Source organism: Mastigoproctus giganteus, chromosome 9 (assembly GCF_048544385.1).
Source record: "Mastigoproctus giganteus isolate SK-2022 chromosome 9, ASM4854438v1, whole genome shotgun sequence".
In the NCBI taxonomy this organism is placed as follows: Eukaryota; Metazoa; Arthropoda; class Arachnida; order Uropygi; family Thelyphonidae; genus Mastigoproctus; species Mastigoproctus giganteus.
The window spans coordinates 70,811,233-70,831,188 of record NC_143583.1 but is presented as its reverse complement, the minus strand read 5'-3'; the positions used below and the strand labels follow the sequence as shown (position 1 = coordinate 70,831,188).

Here is a 19,956-nt window from a genome sequence, read left to right as displayed (position 1 = left end):
TTCTCATTAAGTTGCAGAAGTCCTCATTGGTCATCAAGTTTTTGCGTTTCTTTGCAATTGCACCGAGTCGGTTGAGTGTGGCGAGCTTTAGTTCTCATTTATCTCGCTGTTTGGATGATTGTAAAAGTTTCAAAAGGGTGGGGTCTTTTTCTCGCAGTCACATTACTAGGTTATGCAGGTCATTACCACATGCTTCACCAGGGTCAACATCAGTGTTGTCCTGACCAGTGGCGGCTTGTGACTCTGATGTATAGGGGTGCTGCTTCTTAAAGTTACATTAAATTGCCTTGGTTATAAGACATGTAGACATAGATAGCAATAATAATTAGCAAGTTAAAAATACTAGAAAACATTAACTGGGCACAAACCATTAACAGGCTTGGGTAATCTTGAAATTTTACTTAAAAATAAAATCCATTCTTTGGTTTTTATTTGTTGAAAATAGATTAATAACTTTTTCATTCAAGTTTGGTCACTGTTGACCAAGCTTTTCTCTGTTGAAAGCATTGCTTGAGCATTTAACCTTTCTTGATTCATAGTGCTCCTTAAAAATGTTTTTATTCTTTTTAATGTCGAATGGCAGCATTCAGGCTCTGAAGTAGTCGTCGGAATGGTCAAAAGAATTTTTATGAGTTTTGTAAGTTCACCAAAAACTTTGGCTAGATTATTTTCTGAGATAAATTTCAGCAAGTCAATTAATTTGCAATAATTATGTAGATCGTATCTGCTATATAAAACTTGTAATTTCATCAGAAGTTTTTCCCTTTCAGTCATGGGATATGCCTCAGTAGTCTCCCTTACCTCTTCCTCGACCAGGCATTGACTCAATCACTGGGAGCAAAATGTCAAACTGTGTAGCACACAGTTCCACAATAACTGTGTCCGCCTACGGTTAAACATCGAAGTTGAAAACAATTTCGTGTTTTTATTCATTTGTTATTGAAATGATTATTGGAAATAGTTGTCTTCCATAAACCAAAGGCCTTAGACTATGGTTGGGCCTGGATGGCCCAAGCTCTATTTAATGCTTGTAATTATTTAGTATTTATGTAATTAATGCGTTTTGTAATTGTTGTAATTTATGTAATTAATACTTGTTTTGTAATTATTGCAATTAATTTATGTAATTAATACTTGTAATTATAAAGCAATTATTTTTTTAATTATTTTTTTATTTTTTTTTATTTTATTTTTTTTTTCATTATTGGAAATAGAGGATGAGTATACTATGTGGGAGCTGTTAATAAAAATATTCATTGTGTTGCATTTTTTTCACAAATTTTCATATAACTCTGTTGACTGCATATTTAAATTTAAAAAGATGGGGTGGGGGGGGCTGCAGTTCCGCAGTGCCTACCAACGAGCCGCCCCTGGTCTTGACACATCGTCTTACATATTTCAATCACTTTGTGAATGTCCAAGTCCGATTCATACAATTTACGATCTAGTATGAGCTCTTCATTGTCGTCGTAGATCTTGACATATTTCATCTCTGACCGTATCTGTTTCCTCATTGCAAAATGGAATGTGCAGCATTACCATCTCGTGCTTGTACTCGTTGAGATCCTGAGCCAAGTCAGCTTTGTTAGCATATTATGCATGAATACTGTCATTTCTTGCAGATATCGTTAGCGCTGCATGTGTAATTTGCAACAAAGCATGACAGAGTAACATGATCGAACATGATAGTATGATTATAACAATACAAATACTTGTATTGTTGCAATCATACTATTCAACAAATGGCTACAATCAAATGGGTAATTGGGCTATGGGCCTAACCTCTTCCAAATGTTGATGCGGTAGAGTAAGCAGCAGGCGTGTATCCTATTTATCATTAACATTGATTCGGTAGAGTAAGTAGCAGGCGTGAACATAAATTACATCATTCATGATTTCAGTTCTAGCTGTTCGAAATTTAGTAGGTGTCGTCAAAGATGCTTACACAAAAAACATCTTTCGTGCATACAGGGTAGTACACACGCAATTTTTTTTCTCAATTTTAGTCCTAAATAAAGCCTATTGCAGAAAGAATAAGGTCAAAATCTTTAGTCTTTGAGTTATTCAAGTTCAAAGAGTGTTCTGGAGAGTGGGGATGGAGGGACATAAGCAAATTATTATATAGATTAGATATTGCTAATAAAAAATTTTATATGCACAAAAATGTGAAAATTGTATTCTTTTAAAAACAAAAACACATCCTATAGAGCATAAAATGAATTTTAAGTCACTACCAAAGGTATTAAATGAACAACTCTTGTATATTATAATTAATAACAATAAATCATTTACAACATAACACCATAACTGGAGATGCTTTCACAAAATGGCCTTGGTTCTCAGGACTGTCACCAGAATTTATGTGCTCTGAGAATAAGAAATCTTTATTGCAATAAAAATATGAATATTACATAAATTTCAATAGAACTCATCACAGGAATCACAGGATAGGTGATAACATGACAGAAATTATAATGGTAATGTGACATGTAAATAGGAGCATCGCACATCAGGAGGTCATAATATGATAATGACTTCTATTTAAATTAACAATATATTATAATAGAAACAATAAAAAACTTCCATTCCTAATATTATGTTAAAATTAAGCTCTTCATATCTTACAACATAATTCCAGCATCCAAAACATTACCTACTTCTGTAATTCAGATATTATTACTTAAAAATAATGCTTCCATGCTTCTAAAATTCATTTAATTATAATGAATCCTCTTAAATGAATTCATTTAATTATAATGAATCCTCTTCCATGCTTCTAAAATTCATTTAATTATAATATTTTCATTCATATAATATAAAATGCAGAAATGAGAAGTACTTATCTTTGCAAATATATATTTTCTAACACTAATTCCAAATCTCCTATATAAGTAAATAATTGCATCCAGTTAAATAAACATAAAACTAGATCGTATGTATAGCTTAGCTTAATTTTCAGCACTCACCTCAGAGGTGAGTGCTGAAAATTAAGCTAAGCTATACATACGATCTAGTTATTACATTACAGCACATAAGGACTCCTTAAAATATCAAGAGTCATAAACATAAAACATAATATTTAACTTGAAAACAATAAAACAAAATATCTTAAAAATAAAAGAAGCATATATATATAAGAGATGTGACAATAAAATTCCCGGACTGGTACAGTTGTGGTTATGTCTGATGGGCTTGAAAATAAATAGAAGTGGTTATGTTAAAGTTCAGACTTCCTCCAACAGATGGATGGTACAGAGATAGTCCAGTAGGCCACAAAGGTTGCAAGTAACAACCAGTTTCATTAGTAGCATTAATGCTCCATGTCATTATTTTGCGACAGAGAAATCAATGAATATCATTCATTGCTCTATTTGCTTTAAACTAGGAAATTGTGAAAGAGAAAAATATATGTTAAAAACTGTTTATGGTAACAAAATGATAAGTTGTACTAGAATTTTATGTTTGAATGGTACAAGTGGTAGAATAGTTTAGGGCTAAGGCCTCAGGTTATGTAGGGAGTTAACTGACATATAAGTTGGTGCAATTGCATCATTTCTGTACGTAGACAATTACTTAAGTGGTTATGAATTGGCATCATTCACTATATCTCATATTATGAATACCTTCACAATGAGTTGCCATGATATTGCACTACCTTGAATAAGTAATGCTTCACCATAGGAGAAGACTATTATTACTTTTTCTCAGCAGCTACCATCACCCATACGGCACAATTTCAGAGCTTATTGGCTCCTCATCAGTGGGTGGGCAGGTACCCTGGTGTTGCAATGATGACAACCCAGTTGTGCAGTATAACTCCAAAATATGAGAGATGCTTGATGGTGTGGTGTAATTTAGACTGCAGAATAGTTTAGGGCTAAAGCCTCGGGTTACATAGGGAGTTAACTGACATGCAAGTTAGTGCAACTGCATCATTTCTGTACATAGCCAACTACTTAAGTAGTTATGAATTGGTATCATTAAGTATATGTCATATTGGGTTGTCATCATTGCAACACCAGGGTACCTGCCTGTCCACTGATTAGAAGCCAATAAGTTCCGAAACGGTGCCATATGGGTGACGGTATCCACTGAGAATAAGTAATAATAGTCTTCTTCTATGGTGAAGCATTATTTATTTGAGGTAGTGCAATATCATGGCAACTCGTTGTGAAGGTATTCACAATATGAGATATACTTAATGATGCCAATTCATAACTACTTAAGTAGTTGGCTACGTACAGAAATGATGCAATTGCACTAACTGGTACAAGCGGTTTAAGATGAACATGAGGATGTTCACAATGACCCCAGAAGTGGGCATCCATCAACCTCTTTAAATGAGAACACAGATGCAAAAGTTTGGGATATTTTAGCAAGAGATTGTTGTTTCACCCTCAGAATAATGGCTGATGAATTGGTTATGAATAATTATTATTATTAGTATTAGCTATATGGTGAAAGGAAGCCTGAGGCTTATGCTGCACCAGCCAAAAAAAAAAAAAAAATTCGGAATTATCCTGCAAGAGAGAGAGAGATGATATCCAGCTGAGGACCCTGGGTGTGCCAAGCCCATACTCACCAGATGTAAGCCCCTGGGGTTAAAGGAGATGATTCATAAAATTTTTTGCAAGAAGATTTAGGGAAATGAAAGTCCATGCAAAACTTATGGTGCACAGCCTCACAGATGAGCAGAAGCAATGAAGAATGTCATGCAAAGACTTCATCAGACTTGTCAAGACAATCTTAATTTCCTCGATTGTATTGTCACTGGAGATGAGTGTTGGGTGGTTCAGTACAATCCAGAGATAAAGCAGCAGAGCATGCAGTGAACTTCAAAATCATCACCAAGGCCCAAAAGGTTTTGTTTACAGAAGTCCAGGATCAAAATGATGCTGATCATGAATCACATCCTGTTTCAACAAACAGGATGTGATTCATGAGGAATTTATACCTAAAGGGGAAAGAGTCAATGCTACATTCTATGTACAGGTGCTTCAAAGGCCAATGAAGTGCATTTTCTGGATGAGGCCAAAATTTCAAGAGAAATGTTGCTGGTTCTTGGGCCGCGACAATGCCTCCATCCATTCCACACTTGTTTTGAAGACATTTTTGGGGGAACATAGCACTGTACAGATCAATCATCCACCCATTTTCCCAATCTAACACCAATGGACCTCGTCCTCTTTTCCAATAACTGCTGAACTAAACATCAGCTCTTTGGATGACTTCCCTGACTCGTTTCAGAAGGTGCCTCTGTAGCCAGGTGGGCAGGAGCTGCAGTGCATAGCACACGCTTCTTGATTAGACCAGGGTTCGAGCCCATGACCACCAAATAGGGAGGATGTGGAAAGGTCAGGGAATGACCACCGCATATCCCCGGAGCAATATGGCCTTAGTTGCTAATGCTCCTAAAAACCAACAACAACAACATCATCATTTCGGAAACTTTTAGAATGGCGTAATAAATGCATTCAATCAGATGGTAATTACTTTGAATGAAAATAAAACCATTTTTGAGATCCTTCACTTTGTGTTCTTTTTATTGCAGCAGTCCAGGAACTTTAATGCCACACCTCATATGAGAGAAATGCATATAATAAGAAAAATTATATTTACCCGTGTAAGGGTATCATGTAAAGAAGGTAATGGAAGATGAGGTAGTGATGCTTGGAAACTATACAACTGTGGGGTTTTTCTTTCCATGATATGCAGCAGACACTAAAAAAAAATAAAATAAAAATAAATATATATTTACACACACACACACACACACACACACACACACACACACACACACACACACACACACACACACACACACACACACACACACACACACACACACACACACACACACAGAGAGAGAGAGAGAGAGAGAGAGAGAGAGAGAGAGAGAGAGAGAGAGAGAGAGAGAGAGAGAGACCACCCTACCATTAATATTCAGACACCATTCCATTGATAGTTGCTCACATCCTACCCAGTACCACGTGTCGGGCAACTATCAATATGCTTGTACACCTTCAAAGGATACAGCAGTACAACTGTGAATGCAGGATGCGGTATTGACAGAGCTAATAGACTTCCACTCAGAATGATAATAGGGTGACACATAAGCAATTGGTTTGTATATGACATTTCAATAGCACTGAACATCCCAGAGTTGACAACTGGTAATGTGATCTATAAATGGAAGCAGACTGATGCTGAAACCGACACAGAACGTCCTGGAAAACCTCTGAAGCTGATAGAACATGTCAAGAGAGCCTTGAAAAAAATCGTCTGCTCAGAATACAAGTTGCATTTTCGTAGCACTCCAGTGTGACAATTTGGACACATTAGCTCTAGTATAGCACACAGGACACTGCGTGATGATGGTTGACCAGTCCAACATCACACAATTGTGCAGTCATCCACAAGCCACAGATCAACCAATCGAATGCCAGACACCATCCAGTTTGGTGTAAGGCCCACCATTCTTGGACCATTGACCACTAGAAAACTATGCTTTGGAGTGATGAGTCATGATATATGGTACCACATATGGCATCATGCCTAAGTGTGGCAAATACCCAGAGATAATCAAGTTTAGCAGAGACAGCGTGATGCTCTAGGGATGTCATGGTTTTTCCTGGGATCACTGGTTGGTTTGTACAAAACCATGAATGCTGAGGTCTACCTAGTCATCCCAGACAATAATGCATTACCTACATTGTGACAGCACATTAGGGAAAGTTCATACTTGTATCAGTAGGACAATGCTCCATATCATAATGCTTGCATTGTGACAGAATGGTTTGAGAACATGAGTACTGAAAAGTCGGACTGGTCGACCTAGAGCCCTGACCTCAATCCAATAGAGAACCTCTGGGATCAGCTGGATCATTGTGTGTGTGTGTGTGTGTGTGTGTGTGTGTGTGTGTGTGTGTGTGTGTGTGTGTGTGTGTGTGTGTGTGTGTGTGTGTGTGTGTGTGTGTGAGAAGAGACTGTCCAAAAAAAAAAACAGCTGAACTGGTCACCACTTTGAAGGCTCAGTGCAGAAAGCACTGGAGGCCATTTACAAAAAAATTGGTGAAGGGTGCTCACAGAGACTAGAGGCTGTCATAAAGGCTAAAGGTTTCAGCACGCATTATTAGTTTCCCTTTAAATAAAGATTATTGGTGGATATACAGGTGTCCAGATTTTAAATTCCTCTTGAATTAGAGGAAGACAACAGTATTAACTTCCTAAATTTAACAATATACAAGAAAGACAATAGGCTTAGGACCAAAATATTCAGAAAGAAAGCCCACACTACATTTTTATTCTCGCCATTCATACAATACAAAGAAATCTGTTCTATATAACCAAATATACAATGTTTTTAAATTTTTTTTAATGTTTTTAAATGTTTGCTGAACAAGACACTGACTTTTAAAGTGAAAATTGTGTAAGTAGTAAAAATAGTAAGGAGAAAATTTACAGTCTTGGTTGGTGCAAATATGGTTGGTAATGAAAAACTGAAGCTTTTGGTAACAGGCAAAAGTAAACAACCCCGATGTTTCAAAGGAGTAAAGTCATTAGAGTTGGACTACAACTACAACAAAAAAGCTTGAATGGCAAATGAAATTTTTTGAACAGTGGATTTTAAATTTCGATAGAAAGATGACAAAAGAAAACAGAAAAATCGCTTTGATTGTTGACAACTGCCCACCTTCACTTGGTAATTTCGAAACTTACAAGTGTGAAGTTTGTTTTCTTCCCTCCGAATATCTCGTCCAGACTGCAGCCAATAGACCAAGGCATTATCAAGAATTTGAAAATGCACTACTGAAGGACTGGCACCTCCATAGCCAGGTGGGCAAGAGCAGCAGTGCATAGCACACGCTTCTTGATTAGACCAGGGTTCAAGCCCTTGCCCACCAAATACAGAGGATGTGGAAAGGTCAGGGAATGATCACCGCATATCCCCAGACAATATGGCCTTAGTTGCTAATGCTCCTAAAAACTAAATAACACAAACAACTACTGAAGGCGCATACTGAAAAAAAAATTATAGTGAGAATAGAAACCAACCAACCTATAAATTCTGTTATAGATTTGCAGATGTGCATATCAGAGTTGGCAAACGTGTGGGGTTAAGATGTAATGGAAATAGCAATTAAGAATTGTTTCACAAAAGCAGGTTTTGCAAAAATGCCAATTAACAATGATGAGAGGAATGAACTGCTTGAGCAATCTTGGGAAGAACTCCAAGCAAGAGGTTTGATCAGTGGAGAAATTGTTCTTGAAAAATCTTTATAGGAGTTGATAACAATGTCATAGTTATATATCCGAGTAACTCCAACATTTTGAAGAGTATTCAAAGAACTAGTGACAATATCGACTATGACTTGGATGAAAATGAGGGCAACGAAGGCAATATTAAACCTTCCAAGCATGAAATGTTGGCATCATTTGAAACTTCGTGTCGAGACCTTCAGCGTGAAGAAAATGTGCCAGAAAATATATTTGAGTGCTTAAACAAATGTGAACATTTTTATGAATGATGTACAGTAAAATCCAGTGTACAACAAAAAATAACCAAATATTTTATGACATAATTCTTAAGTGTACTAATATATTGTGTCCATAAGTAGTAATTTAAGTAGTAATTTCTTAATATGTGACATTAATAAATTAATTGTTTTAAAATGTTAGAAAATTTATTCATTTCCGCTTATTTCTCTGAATGTTGAATTAGAGTATTTCAACATTCCCACTTAACTGAATGTTGAATTACAATATTTTTCCATTGTTAAAAAGGTCATATTTCTTTATAACAAAATTTCAGTATAACAACTTTTTTAGGTGAACGATCGATTTCGTTACATGGAGGTCCAACTGTATATATATATATATATATATATATATACACACACAGTTGGATTATATATATATATAATCATAACATTAGAGCAAGGCCATTGCTATATATGTGTCCTGGTAAATACCATTACCAAAAGCTTGAATAATCACTAATACTGGAGAATTATTGTTAATAAATCTTGCGTTATCAATATTATTGATAATTATATTGAATAATTTTTCTGGTAATTTATGTGTTTTTACATAACTATCCCTAGGAAGTAATAACACACTCTGGTTCCTGGTCACAAGCCAAACTCCTAAGTATAGAGCTGATGTGAAAAAAAGAAGGGGGGGGGTGTTATAGAGCAGGAGTTGCGGAAACAACTGACACAAAGGGGGAATCAAAAATGAATCCTGTAAAGGTGGAGCTGAAGGTGGAGGGGGGGAGGATCCTTGACTGAGGACTCAGTTGCCTCAAAAGCAAAAATACTTCATGCTCTCACCTTAGAACCTGAACAGCCCTTGCTAAAAAAGGGCTAACTGAATTCCAAAACTATGGATGCTTAAGTACAAAATGTCATCCCTAGTATGTGTTGGCATCACAAACAAAATTTCTTGTTTACATCTATAAATAACAATTCTTCAAAAAAAAAAATTTTTGAATAAAATCATAAAATTTTATTTTTTAGAAAATTAATTCACCATGCTCCCAAGAAGCTCCTTCTAAAGACAGGACTGTTGATGCAAACAAATAAAAACAGCTACTTCTGCTTTTTTATCATCATCTTAAACTCCACAAGAAGCTGAGAGTAGAACAACAAACTTCAAAGCATTTGGCTCTGAGAACATTGTGGATGTGTGTGTGTGTGTGTGTGTGTGTGTGTGTGTGTGTGTGTGTGTGTGTGTGTGTGTGTGTGTGTGTGTGTGTGTGTGTGTAACAAATAAAACCTATCTGAACTGAACTGAGCACAGACAAATAACAGAATTGGTTTCGTGACCTTTTCAGTTTCTTGCACCATTACTTAGGAATTAAAAAATAATGAAGTCACATAAAAGTAACAGGGGCAAGATAAAAAAAGAATATTTTTATTTTTATTTTCTCCATTATAATAGCAAGTAAAAATTACTGTATTGACCACAAAAAATAAGGTAAATTAATTAATTTGAAGATATGATGGAAGAAGGGGGGGGGGGTGGCTTCCTGGGCTAGGACAATTATTTCTACAAAAAATGGTTGCAAGATACCTGGAACTAAGGATAGGACTACTACCCTCCTGTGCTTTTATTAAAAGATAGCAATTCACAATTCTTGAACTCCTTTCAGCAAAAGGTAAAATCTGATTATTAATACTTACACCCCATATTTTTGTCTTCAAACTTGCTGGTTTATTTCGAGGTTCATACATCCATTCTTTGTACATGAAAAGAAGTTTAAGAGTGTAGCGACAAATAAGAATAACTGCTATCCACACAATAGCACTATATAAAAAACTTGTGATCAAGAGAGCTGCTACAGGCATCATTTCTTCTCTGCAGATAATAAAAATAACAAGACTGAGTAACTAAAAAAAATTTAGTTTTTTAAATAAGTGTTTAGAATATAATTACAAGAATTGTTTAGAATATAAATAGAAGTAATAACTTCTTCCAATAACAAGAAACACTTCATATTATTATTAAACACATATTAATATGTGAAAGTACACATAGTCATATGTGAAAGTGAATCATATTACAGATATGGAACTATTATACTCATTTATATTTCTTCAGGAAAACTGAAGAAATATTTCAACACAGTATCTGATATCAAATCAAAATTTGTGCACATTATTTGCATTCAATTTTTATCATAGAGAGACTTTTTGCTCTTGCTGAAGACTGATGCAGAGTACTTAGTTCTAAGGCTTGGGCTTATGTTCAAATTAAAGACATACTATTACTTGTGGTTCTGCCTAAGTTGCTAATATCTTTTAAAATTATACAGCATCAACCACAATAAGTGCACTGCTACAGATATATATTTAAATATCTGAGAAATCACTGCTAGGACAGCCATTTAAAAAGCTTGCTGGCCTCTATTAGAGGATGTATGCCAAACTGAATAGCCAAGTAGTGTCTGGAAGTAAAACCTCCGTTTTAAAATCATAACAACTGTTATGTTTACCTTTAACCTCTAGAATCTCAAACAAAATACATTATTTACAGTTCATTAATAATACATTCATTAATAAAAGCATCCACCACTAGCTGATGGTAAGCTTTGAAACAGTTGCCCTGGCAGTTTCTTAGATTTTTAAACATATAGAGATGCACCTATTCAGGTGCTATAGAATTTTAAAAGATATTAGCAACTTAGGAAGAACCATGAATAATGGTATTTATCTCCAAGTACCCAAGAACATTTCACCTTCAGTGAGATTAGGAGGTCTCTCCATAATTGAGATAAAAAGTGCCCAAATTTTGATTTTATTGCAACTACTGCACTGAAATACTTCTACAATTCTAGAGTATTATACTATGTAGAGCAAAGACAGCCCATTTCTATGAATTAAAGGTAAACATAACAGTTGTCATGTTTATAAAATGGAAATTTTACTTACATATAATGCTTGGCTGTTCACTTAAACAAAACAGTTCAGTATACATTCACTATCAAAAGCCACCCACCAGCTGATGAGAAGCCTATAAACTATGACACAGATATCCTGGTGCTGTATCCGATTTTTAAATGTATAGTTGAGATGTACAGTTCTTGTTTATACTCCAGCACATTTATAAATCATAAATAAATCATAAATATAATCATTAATTGTATTTAATAGTCACGGACTTGAATCACAGTCCACTCAAAGAGCACGTGCTACTGCACTCACGCTCCTAACCACTCGGCTATGTAAAATTGAGGATACAATTTAAAAAGATATCAGCAACTCAGACAAGTCATCAATAATGATACTTGTCTCTGAGCTAAACATGAGCCCCAGCCTTAGTGCCAAGTACTCAACTCTTAGTCGTCAGTGAGAGCAGAATGTTTTTCCATAATGAAAATATAACAGATAATGTGTATGAATTTTAATTTTATGCTATGTAGTGTCCAATCGGTATTTCATTGGTTTAAAATTCATATAAATTATTAATTCCAAGCTCTAGTCATGACTGTAGATAAATACAGTTCCCTTGTATTTCGCTTTTTATTAATTTATTAAGGCTAGAGTAGATTAGTGCAGCCAAGCAGGAACAGGATTAAGTTCCTATAGAACATTTCACAGTCTGACCAGAAAATTATTATTAGTAGTACTTGCAAATGATGCAAGGAAACAAGCTTACACAACATCAGCCAAAAAAAAGGGGGGGGGGGACACTTCCCACCTCATCTATCCATCCCTTCTAATAATGTCTAATTTTTCCTTAAATTTATTCAAACTACCACTTCCAGATACCAAATGATAGTTTGTTCCAACAATCAATTACTCTATAGCTGAAAGAAAATTTTCACACATCTAACTTGCACCTATCCATTTCAATTTATGTCCCCTTGATCACACTGTCTGAGAAACGTTAGAATACTACCATCGTTAAGTTTATTCAATCCATTTAAAGGCTTCAAAAATCCAAGTCTCCTCACAAATGCTTAGTTTCTAAGTGGTGCAATTTGCAGAAATGAAGTCTTTATGATAAGAGTACCATAAATGACTTCATTCTTTGTGTTCTTCTTGCAATCTGGTTGCTCTTTTCTGCACCTGTTCTAAGACATTAACATCATTCTTAAAATAACCTACAATTCCAGACCTGTATGCAGTACTCAAAATGTAGCCTAACCATTTCCTTATGCAATGGAATAATCACCTTGTCCCTGCTGACAAAATTCCTGTATATCAATGAAATAACCCCATGAGCTGTTCTAGCAGTCTGTCTGCACTGTTCAGAGAACCTCACATTGCACTATTCAACTACCTCTTGGTCTCTTTCATTCTCCACCACCTTGAGTGTGGTACTACCTTACTGATATGTTATTCTGAGATTACTGCTGTCCATATACAGTGCCTTATATTTACTCATGTTAAACCTCAATTTCCACTTCTCAGTCCAAGTGCATAATTTATCTAGGTCTTGCTGTAGTAGTGTGCATTGATTTGTGTCATTAACACCCTTGTATCATCTGCAACTTAGCAAGTTTGATATACCTTCATCAATATTGTTAATAAATACTGTAAACAGTATGGGGCCTAGCATTGAACTCTGAGGGACTCCACTAATGCATTAATCCAAGAAAAGGAGTAGTGCTCATTTGTAACCATCCTCTGTTTTCTGCCACTCCACCATCCCTTTATCCATAGCAGTAACTTGCCCCTAATGCCACACTGCTCCAATTCGTAGAGCAGGCTCTCATGTGAAACAGTGTCAAAAGCTTTACTGTCGTAATTAAAATATACGACACCAAAAATTATCATTTTCATCCAGCTCCTTTGTTACTGCATCATAGCAGCTAGTCAGATTGGGCAGAGAGGATCTCCCTCCCAACTTAACAAACCCATGTTGTGATTTCATTATAATTCCATTCCTGTTAAGATGATACTAAAACCATTATTTTCCCTGGAACAGAAATCAAGCTTACAAGTCTGTAATTGCTTATGTAGCCCTTTGATTCCCTTTATGAATAGGATGCCCTTTTGCATACCTCCAATCTGTAGGAACCTCCCCTGAATCTATGGACACTCTCTAATTATGACCAAGGGTTTGCTTACCTCTTTTGCTGCTTATTTTAATAGTTCTATTTCTTAAAACTACAGACAAAGAAACCAATTTTTAAGACACAATATATATAATATAAGATTAGATTATATAAGTACGTAAGGTACAATATACAATAATTATTAAATATATTTTATATAACACATGATACAAATTTCAATGTCAATATATTTCTCACCCAGGTATCCATGATTCAAATAGTGATATGAATCCAAATGAAACATCAATGAAGTGATACTTCAACAACAGAACAGTGGTAAAGATTGCAAAAAGACTCTTTGGTGATGCAGGATACAACCCATTTCTAATGTTATTCTGTAAAATTTATAATTATTAGTTCATTACAATGTAAAGTTATCTCACTGCTACTATATAATAATATACAGTAGCAGTGAGATATGAATCTAAAACTATATGAAATATTCAAACTAAATTCACTGTCTAAAAACTTAAAACCTCTACAATGTACTTAACTGCCATAATCATTTGATAACTGACTCAATTTGGATTTCAGATAAAATATCAGGTTCATATCAAAACAAATGCTAATGGCTAGTTATGGCAGACTCCTAATAGAACAGCGTGACTGCTACAAAATATCTGGTGTCAGTTTTCAAAAAAGTTTTTAAGACTGTCTCCGTGAAAGACAAAGTTATTATTAGTAGTAGAGGTGGCAAATAATACAAAGAAGCTACAGCATCAGCCAATGTTCTTCAAATGGAAACGTTACGTGACTATAGTTTTTAAACAAAATAAGAATTGGAAATAGGTTATAGATTTATTAAATATCACTCAACTGCATTTCTGTTGTACATTTACATTCTGTTGCCGTACATTCTGTTGTACGGCTACAAGCCAGGGGTTCAAACTACTTTAATATACTTCTAATTTCACTACTAAAGAGTTTTGTGAATTTTTCCCAGTGTAAAGATATGAAAATACTTTTAGCATTAGTAGAGGCATATGATGCAAGAAAGCAAGCTTATTCAGCAACAGCCAAAAAAAAAAAAAAAAAAACCACTCCCATTTCACCCCTCCGTTCGTTCGAAATACCTGTCCAGTTGAGCCTTAAATTCGTTTAGGCTATCAACTTCAACAACAAGTGATGGAAGTCGGTTCCACCAACCAACCACCCGCTGGCCAAAGGCAAATTTCCGCACATCTATCCGACATTCGTCCTTCCTCAATTTGAATTTATGCCCTCTGAGCTGATTATTCTGAGCAAGATGAAGACTCCCATTGGCATTGAGCATGCTCAAACCATTCAAAGCCTTATACACCTCTATCAGATCACCTCGCCGGTACCTAGTCTCCAGACTCTGTAATTTGCAAAACTTAAGCCTTTCTTCATAAGAGCAACGCTTTGTTCCATTCACTAATCTTGTTGCCCTTCTCTGTACCCGTTCCAGCAGCTCTACATCCTTCTTGAAATGAGGCCTCCAGACCTGTATACAGTACTCAAAGTATGGCTTGACCATTGCCTTATACAAGGGAATAATCACCTCCTTATCCCTGCTAGAAAAATTCCTGTATATCACTGACAAGACACCATGAGCTACTCTTGCAGCTCGTCTGCACTGCTAAGAGAACGTCATATCTGCCTGTACAATTACCCCCAGGTCCTTTTCATTCTCCACCACTGTCAGTGTAGTACCGCAGAGTTGATACGTTGCTCTGGGGTTACTGTTTCCCATATGTAGTACTTTACATTTGTCAATATTAAACTTCATTTGCCACCTCTCAGCCCATCTATTCAACCTTTCCAGATCCTGTTGCAGCAGCATAGCGTCAGTAGTGTCCTTAACAACCCTGCCAACCTTTGTATCATCTGCAAACTTGGACATTAAACTTGATATACCATCATCAATATCATTCATAAACACCGAAAACAACAACGGACCCAACACTGTACCCTGAGGAACTCCACTAATAACATTAGTCCACGTTGAGCAGTGTCCATTGATTACCACTCTCTGTCTTCTGCCACTCAACCATCCCCTTATCCATAGCAGCAATTTGCCTCCAATGCCACACTGCTCCAATTTGTGCAGCAGTCTTCCATGTGCAACAGTATCAAAAGCCTTTCTAAGATCCAAATATATAATATCAAAGTTATTCCCTGCATCCAGTTCTTTTGTGACTACATCATAATATCCAATCAAATTGGTCAGGCAAGACCTGCCCTTAACAAAACCATGCTGCGTCTGAGCTATAACTGAATTCTTGTCTAGATGATCCTGCAGTGCTTCTTTAACCAGTGCCTCCATTAATTTACCTGGAACAGAAGTTAAACTAACAGGTCTATAATTACTTGTGTCAGCCATTGATCCTCCTTTGTGAATTGGGGTTACATTTGCACATCTCCAGTCTATGGGTACCTCCCCTGAGTCCAAAGAAGCTCTCATAATTATGGCTAGGGGTTTGCTTACTTCCTTTGCTGCCTCCTTTAATATAACTGGATAGATCCCATCCACCCCAGGTGCCTTTTTTATGTTTTTCCTCAACAATCTCTCCTCCACTTTCCTCTCAGTTATTACAAAATCATCCAGCTCACTGCCAATGTTTACTTTACCTATATCATTCTCCTTCCTGAATAACTCCTCATTCGTGAATGTAGATGCAAAATACTCGTTTAGATTGTTAGCCACATGAGCAGGATCCACAACTGTTGAACCATCAATATCCAGTGGACCAATCTGATTCATCCCTTTCCTTCTTGAGTTTAAATAGGTCAAGAACTCTTTTCTGTTTTTCTTTGCATCCTTTGCCAAGGATTTTTCGTAGTCTGCCTTTGCCTGCCTAATCTCCTTTGTGACTTGGTTACAGACCAACTTATATCTATCATAGGCTTCCATGTCACCCATTAATTTGTATGTATCCCATGCATTTTTCTTCTCTGCCACATGTCTCATTAGTTCATCTGACAACCATTTAGGCCTAAACCTTGAACAATATTTCTTAGTTGGTATGTAAAGCCTGGTAGCCTCCAAGATTAGTTCCTTGAATGCTTCCCATTTTGAGTTTGCTGTTGGTAACATCATCAGTTGGTCCCACTGTATAGAATTTAAATACTGTCTCAGACCATCATAGTCGCCTTTACGAAAACAAAAACCCTTCCCTTTACCTCTGATGGTAGTTACCTCCTTGAGTAAATCCCACTTCAACACACTGTGATCACTGCCACCTAGTGGTTCATTTATCTGCAGATTCTTAATGCATGAAGAATCACTACTGATAATCAAATCAAGAGTATTGCTCCCTCTTGTTGCCTCACGAACATGCTGATGTAGAAAATCATCCAATAAATCCACAAAAGCCTTGCTAGTGTGCGAGTGACCAACTCACAAATTCCAGTCAATATCTGGGAAATTAAAATCCCCCATTATAAGACTCTCTGATTTACTGGCCCACTCTATTTCCTTGTACAGTTTCTTATTATACTCATCAGAGTCATTAGGCCTATAGCACACTCCTACTCTCAATTTTGATCTCCCAATGCTTATGTCACACCAAACTGACTCGACACTGCACTGTCCAGCAATGTCAACTGGCTTCAGTTCCTTGGATTTTATGTTTTTCTTAACTAATAGCATAACCCCTCCTCCCTTCCTATCCTTTCTGTACACATTGTACTCCCCAAATTACAGTTCCGCATTCCTTATATCTGTGTGACACCACGTCTCTGATATCCCAACAATATCTGCCTTTGATGTTTTGAGCAATACCTCAAATTCATCAAATTTATTTACCAAACTCCTAACATTGGTGTACATGCAGGTATACATGCACCTGTTTCTATTCTTGGCTACCCTAACACAACCCATGTGTTTACTTGTACCGCAATGACTCCCAGCAGTCTCTGAAATATCCTGCATCTTGTTTTTCAGGCTTCTGCTCATTTCAATAGAAGCAGTGCAAGAATCACTTCCCCCTCTGCCAGTGGCTAATGTTAATCTATTAGTACTTGTATCCCTCCCCAACTAGCAGTTTTCCGACCCACCTAACTCTGCCTCGACAGCATCAGCAAAAATTCTTGCACCCTTTCTATTTAAGTGTATCCCATCCCTGTAGAAGCAATCTCTCCTGTTAACAAGTACAGTCCAGGCTGAAAAAAATTCTACCCCTTGAGCCTTGCACAATCCCTCCAGGGCCGAATTGATCGACAAGGCTCTCATCATATACTCCCTCCTATCGTGTCTGGGCAGAATTGCAGACACTTTCAAATTCAACCCTAATTCACAGCTTTTTTTCAACAGTGACCTGTACTTGCTAAGTAATTCCGCCGGTCTCCTACTCTTAATATCATTAGTGCCAACGTGTACAATTATATCACCTTTTGTGCCCTTAAAAGATGATATCCGCTCTACAACGTCATCAACCTTTGCCCCTGGCAGACATACCCTGGTCCTATTCCACCTATCCTTTTTACAAAGCGTGTTCCCCGCTTCCCTGACAATAAAGGCACCAACAACTACTAGTTCCTGTGGGACCAGCGCATTCTGCCTAGGGGGCTGCCTCTGTGTTGCCTGATGACCAAGTGCAAGCTCTGGCGTTGATGTGGGCGGCTGAGAGCTTGATGGGCCCCCTCAATTTATTTCCTTCGAGGACATCCACCCTGTCCTTCAAGCTCTCATAAAGGCCCATAACAACGCTGAGTTGTCGCCTGATTTCCTTGCACTCCTTACATTGTGCACACACAAAGACATCCCCCTTGGCAGTATCATGTCCCGTACCCGACTGCTCCGCAAACATCAAGCAAACAGTGCATTTTAAAAGACTGTGATTCAGAGGGCAACTGCCCCCCTCAGTTCTCCCCTGAACCACAGCACTCCCATTAGCTTGAGTTAATGGGAGTGCTGAGCTTTTTTCCTAGTATATACAGCTTTATACTAGAAGTGGACAGATATTATGGCATAGGTCTAGCTATATGCAGAGGCAGTGCCAGGATTTTCTGTGAGAGGGAGAAATCACTAAGCTTTAACCATGATTATTTTGATCCTGGAGGTAAGGAGCTATAGCCCTTCTAGCCCTTACCTAAGATTACCTCTAGCCATACATAGCTATAGTAATTCACACATGATTTGGGATTAACATGTGATATTGCTATGCATGATGTTTCTATTCATGCCATTTTGCTACAACCACATTATTTTATAATGCAGTTTGTAACATATTAAAAACATCATGCATGGCAATGTATAAAAGAACAACAAACAATACTCTTTTCTCTGCATAACAGTGTGTTGTTTGTTACTCTGTTATGCAATGTCACAAATGGTGCAATCATGTGACAATTCTTTGTATGTTGTGAAAACCACAATACACTAATGATATCCAAATTTGCCAAAAATTAGTCACTAAAAAATGGGCCCACAACTAAAAAAATACTGCATTTTACACTGTTTTTACTGCTGAACTTGATGTCATCCTGTATCAAATGAAAATTTAAAACTAATTAATGGTGTTAGCCATCTGTTGAAAATGCCATCACACAACTTTTGCTTCATCAGCCTACAAAAGTTGAAAAACTCTGGATCCTCATCCAGTTTCTTTGACATAATGCTGCACCAATTCAGTCACTGTATGAATGTATCATCAGGAATGGATGGAATCACAGTACACAATAATCAAAATATCATATGATTCAATTATGTTTAAACTAATTAATGGTGTACATTAAATCATTTGGAAAAATTCTTAATTAGCATTGTTAGGTGGGTGCAATGACATCCCTAAATTGTATAATGGACATATGTGCATATTCAGTGTGTGTGTGTGGCCTGTCCATTGCCTATTTCAGTGGTGAGCAAACTTATTTCGCTCACAACCCCCTTTATTAAATATAATATTGATGTGACCCCTCAAATGTAAACCACAAGGGAGGATGAAAAGATTTTTAGAGAAGAAAAATGGCATTTTATAAATTATGTAGTAGAAAATTTTATTTGAAAAAAAATTGTTTCCTTTTTAATTTACATATTAAAATAATTGTTTAACATTTTAATTGAATACAGCAAAAACAACAAATCAAATTCTTATTCTTCAATTAAGACTATAAAATATTTAAAGGCAAGGGCCTCATGCTACAAGTTTCCATGGTATTGTACTACCTCGAATAAGTAACACTTCACCAGTGGAGAAGACTACTGTTACTTATTCGAGGTAGTACAATTCCATGGCAACTCGTTGTGAAGGTATTTTACTACTTTGGTAGATGTCATCCTGTCACTCTACATTAAAATGATGCTTTTTCAATAAAATATGTTAGTCTCCAATGAAAAATTAACATACAAAACAAAACAATTAATGAGAAAGATGAACCTGGATAACCGATAATATTTGGTCCCTATTTGGAGGCAATATTTGAAATTG

General features: G+C 36.5%; 1 protein-coding gene across 3 annotated transcripts in view; it reads right to left on the bottom strand.

Annotated features, from left to right (window-relative positions):
• Positions 1-19,956, bottom strand: part of whd (carnitine O-palmitoyltransferase whd) — a 333,289-nt gene that overhangs the window by 272,554 nt on the left and 40,779 nt on the right. For all 3 annotated transcript variants that reach the window (XM_090381653.1, XM_090381652.1, XM_090381654.1), the window contains 3 exons: positions 13,763-13,899; positions 10,185-10,359; positions 5,620-5,721 (listed from right to left, as the gene is read on the bottom strand). In XM_090381653.1, coding sequence (XP_090237779.1) covers positions 5,620-5,721; positions 10,185-10,359; positions 13,763-13,899 — 414 coding nt within the window. The remainder of the gene's footprint in view (positions 1-5,619; positions 5,722-10,184; positions 10,360-13,762; positions 13,900-19,956) is intronic.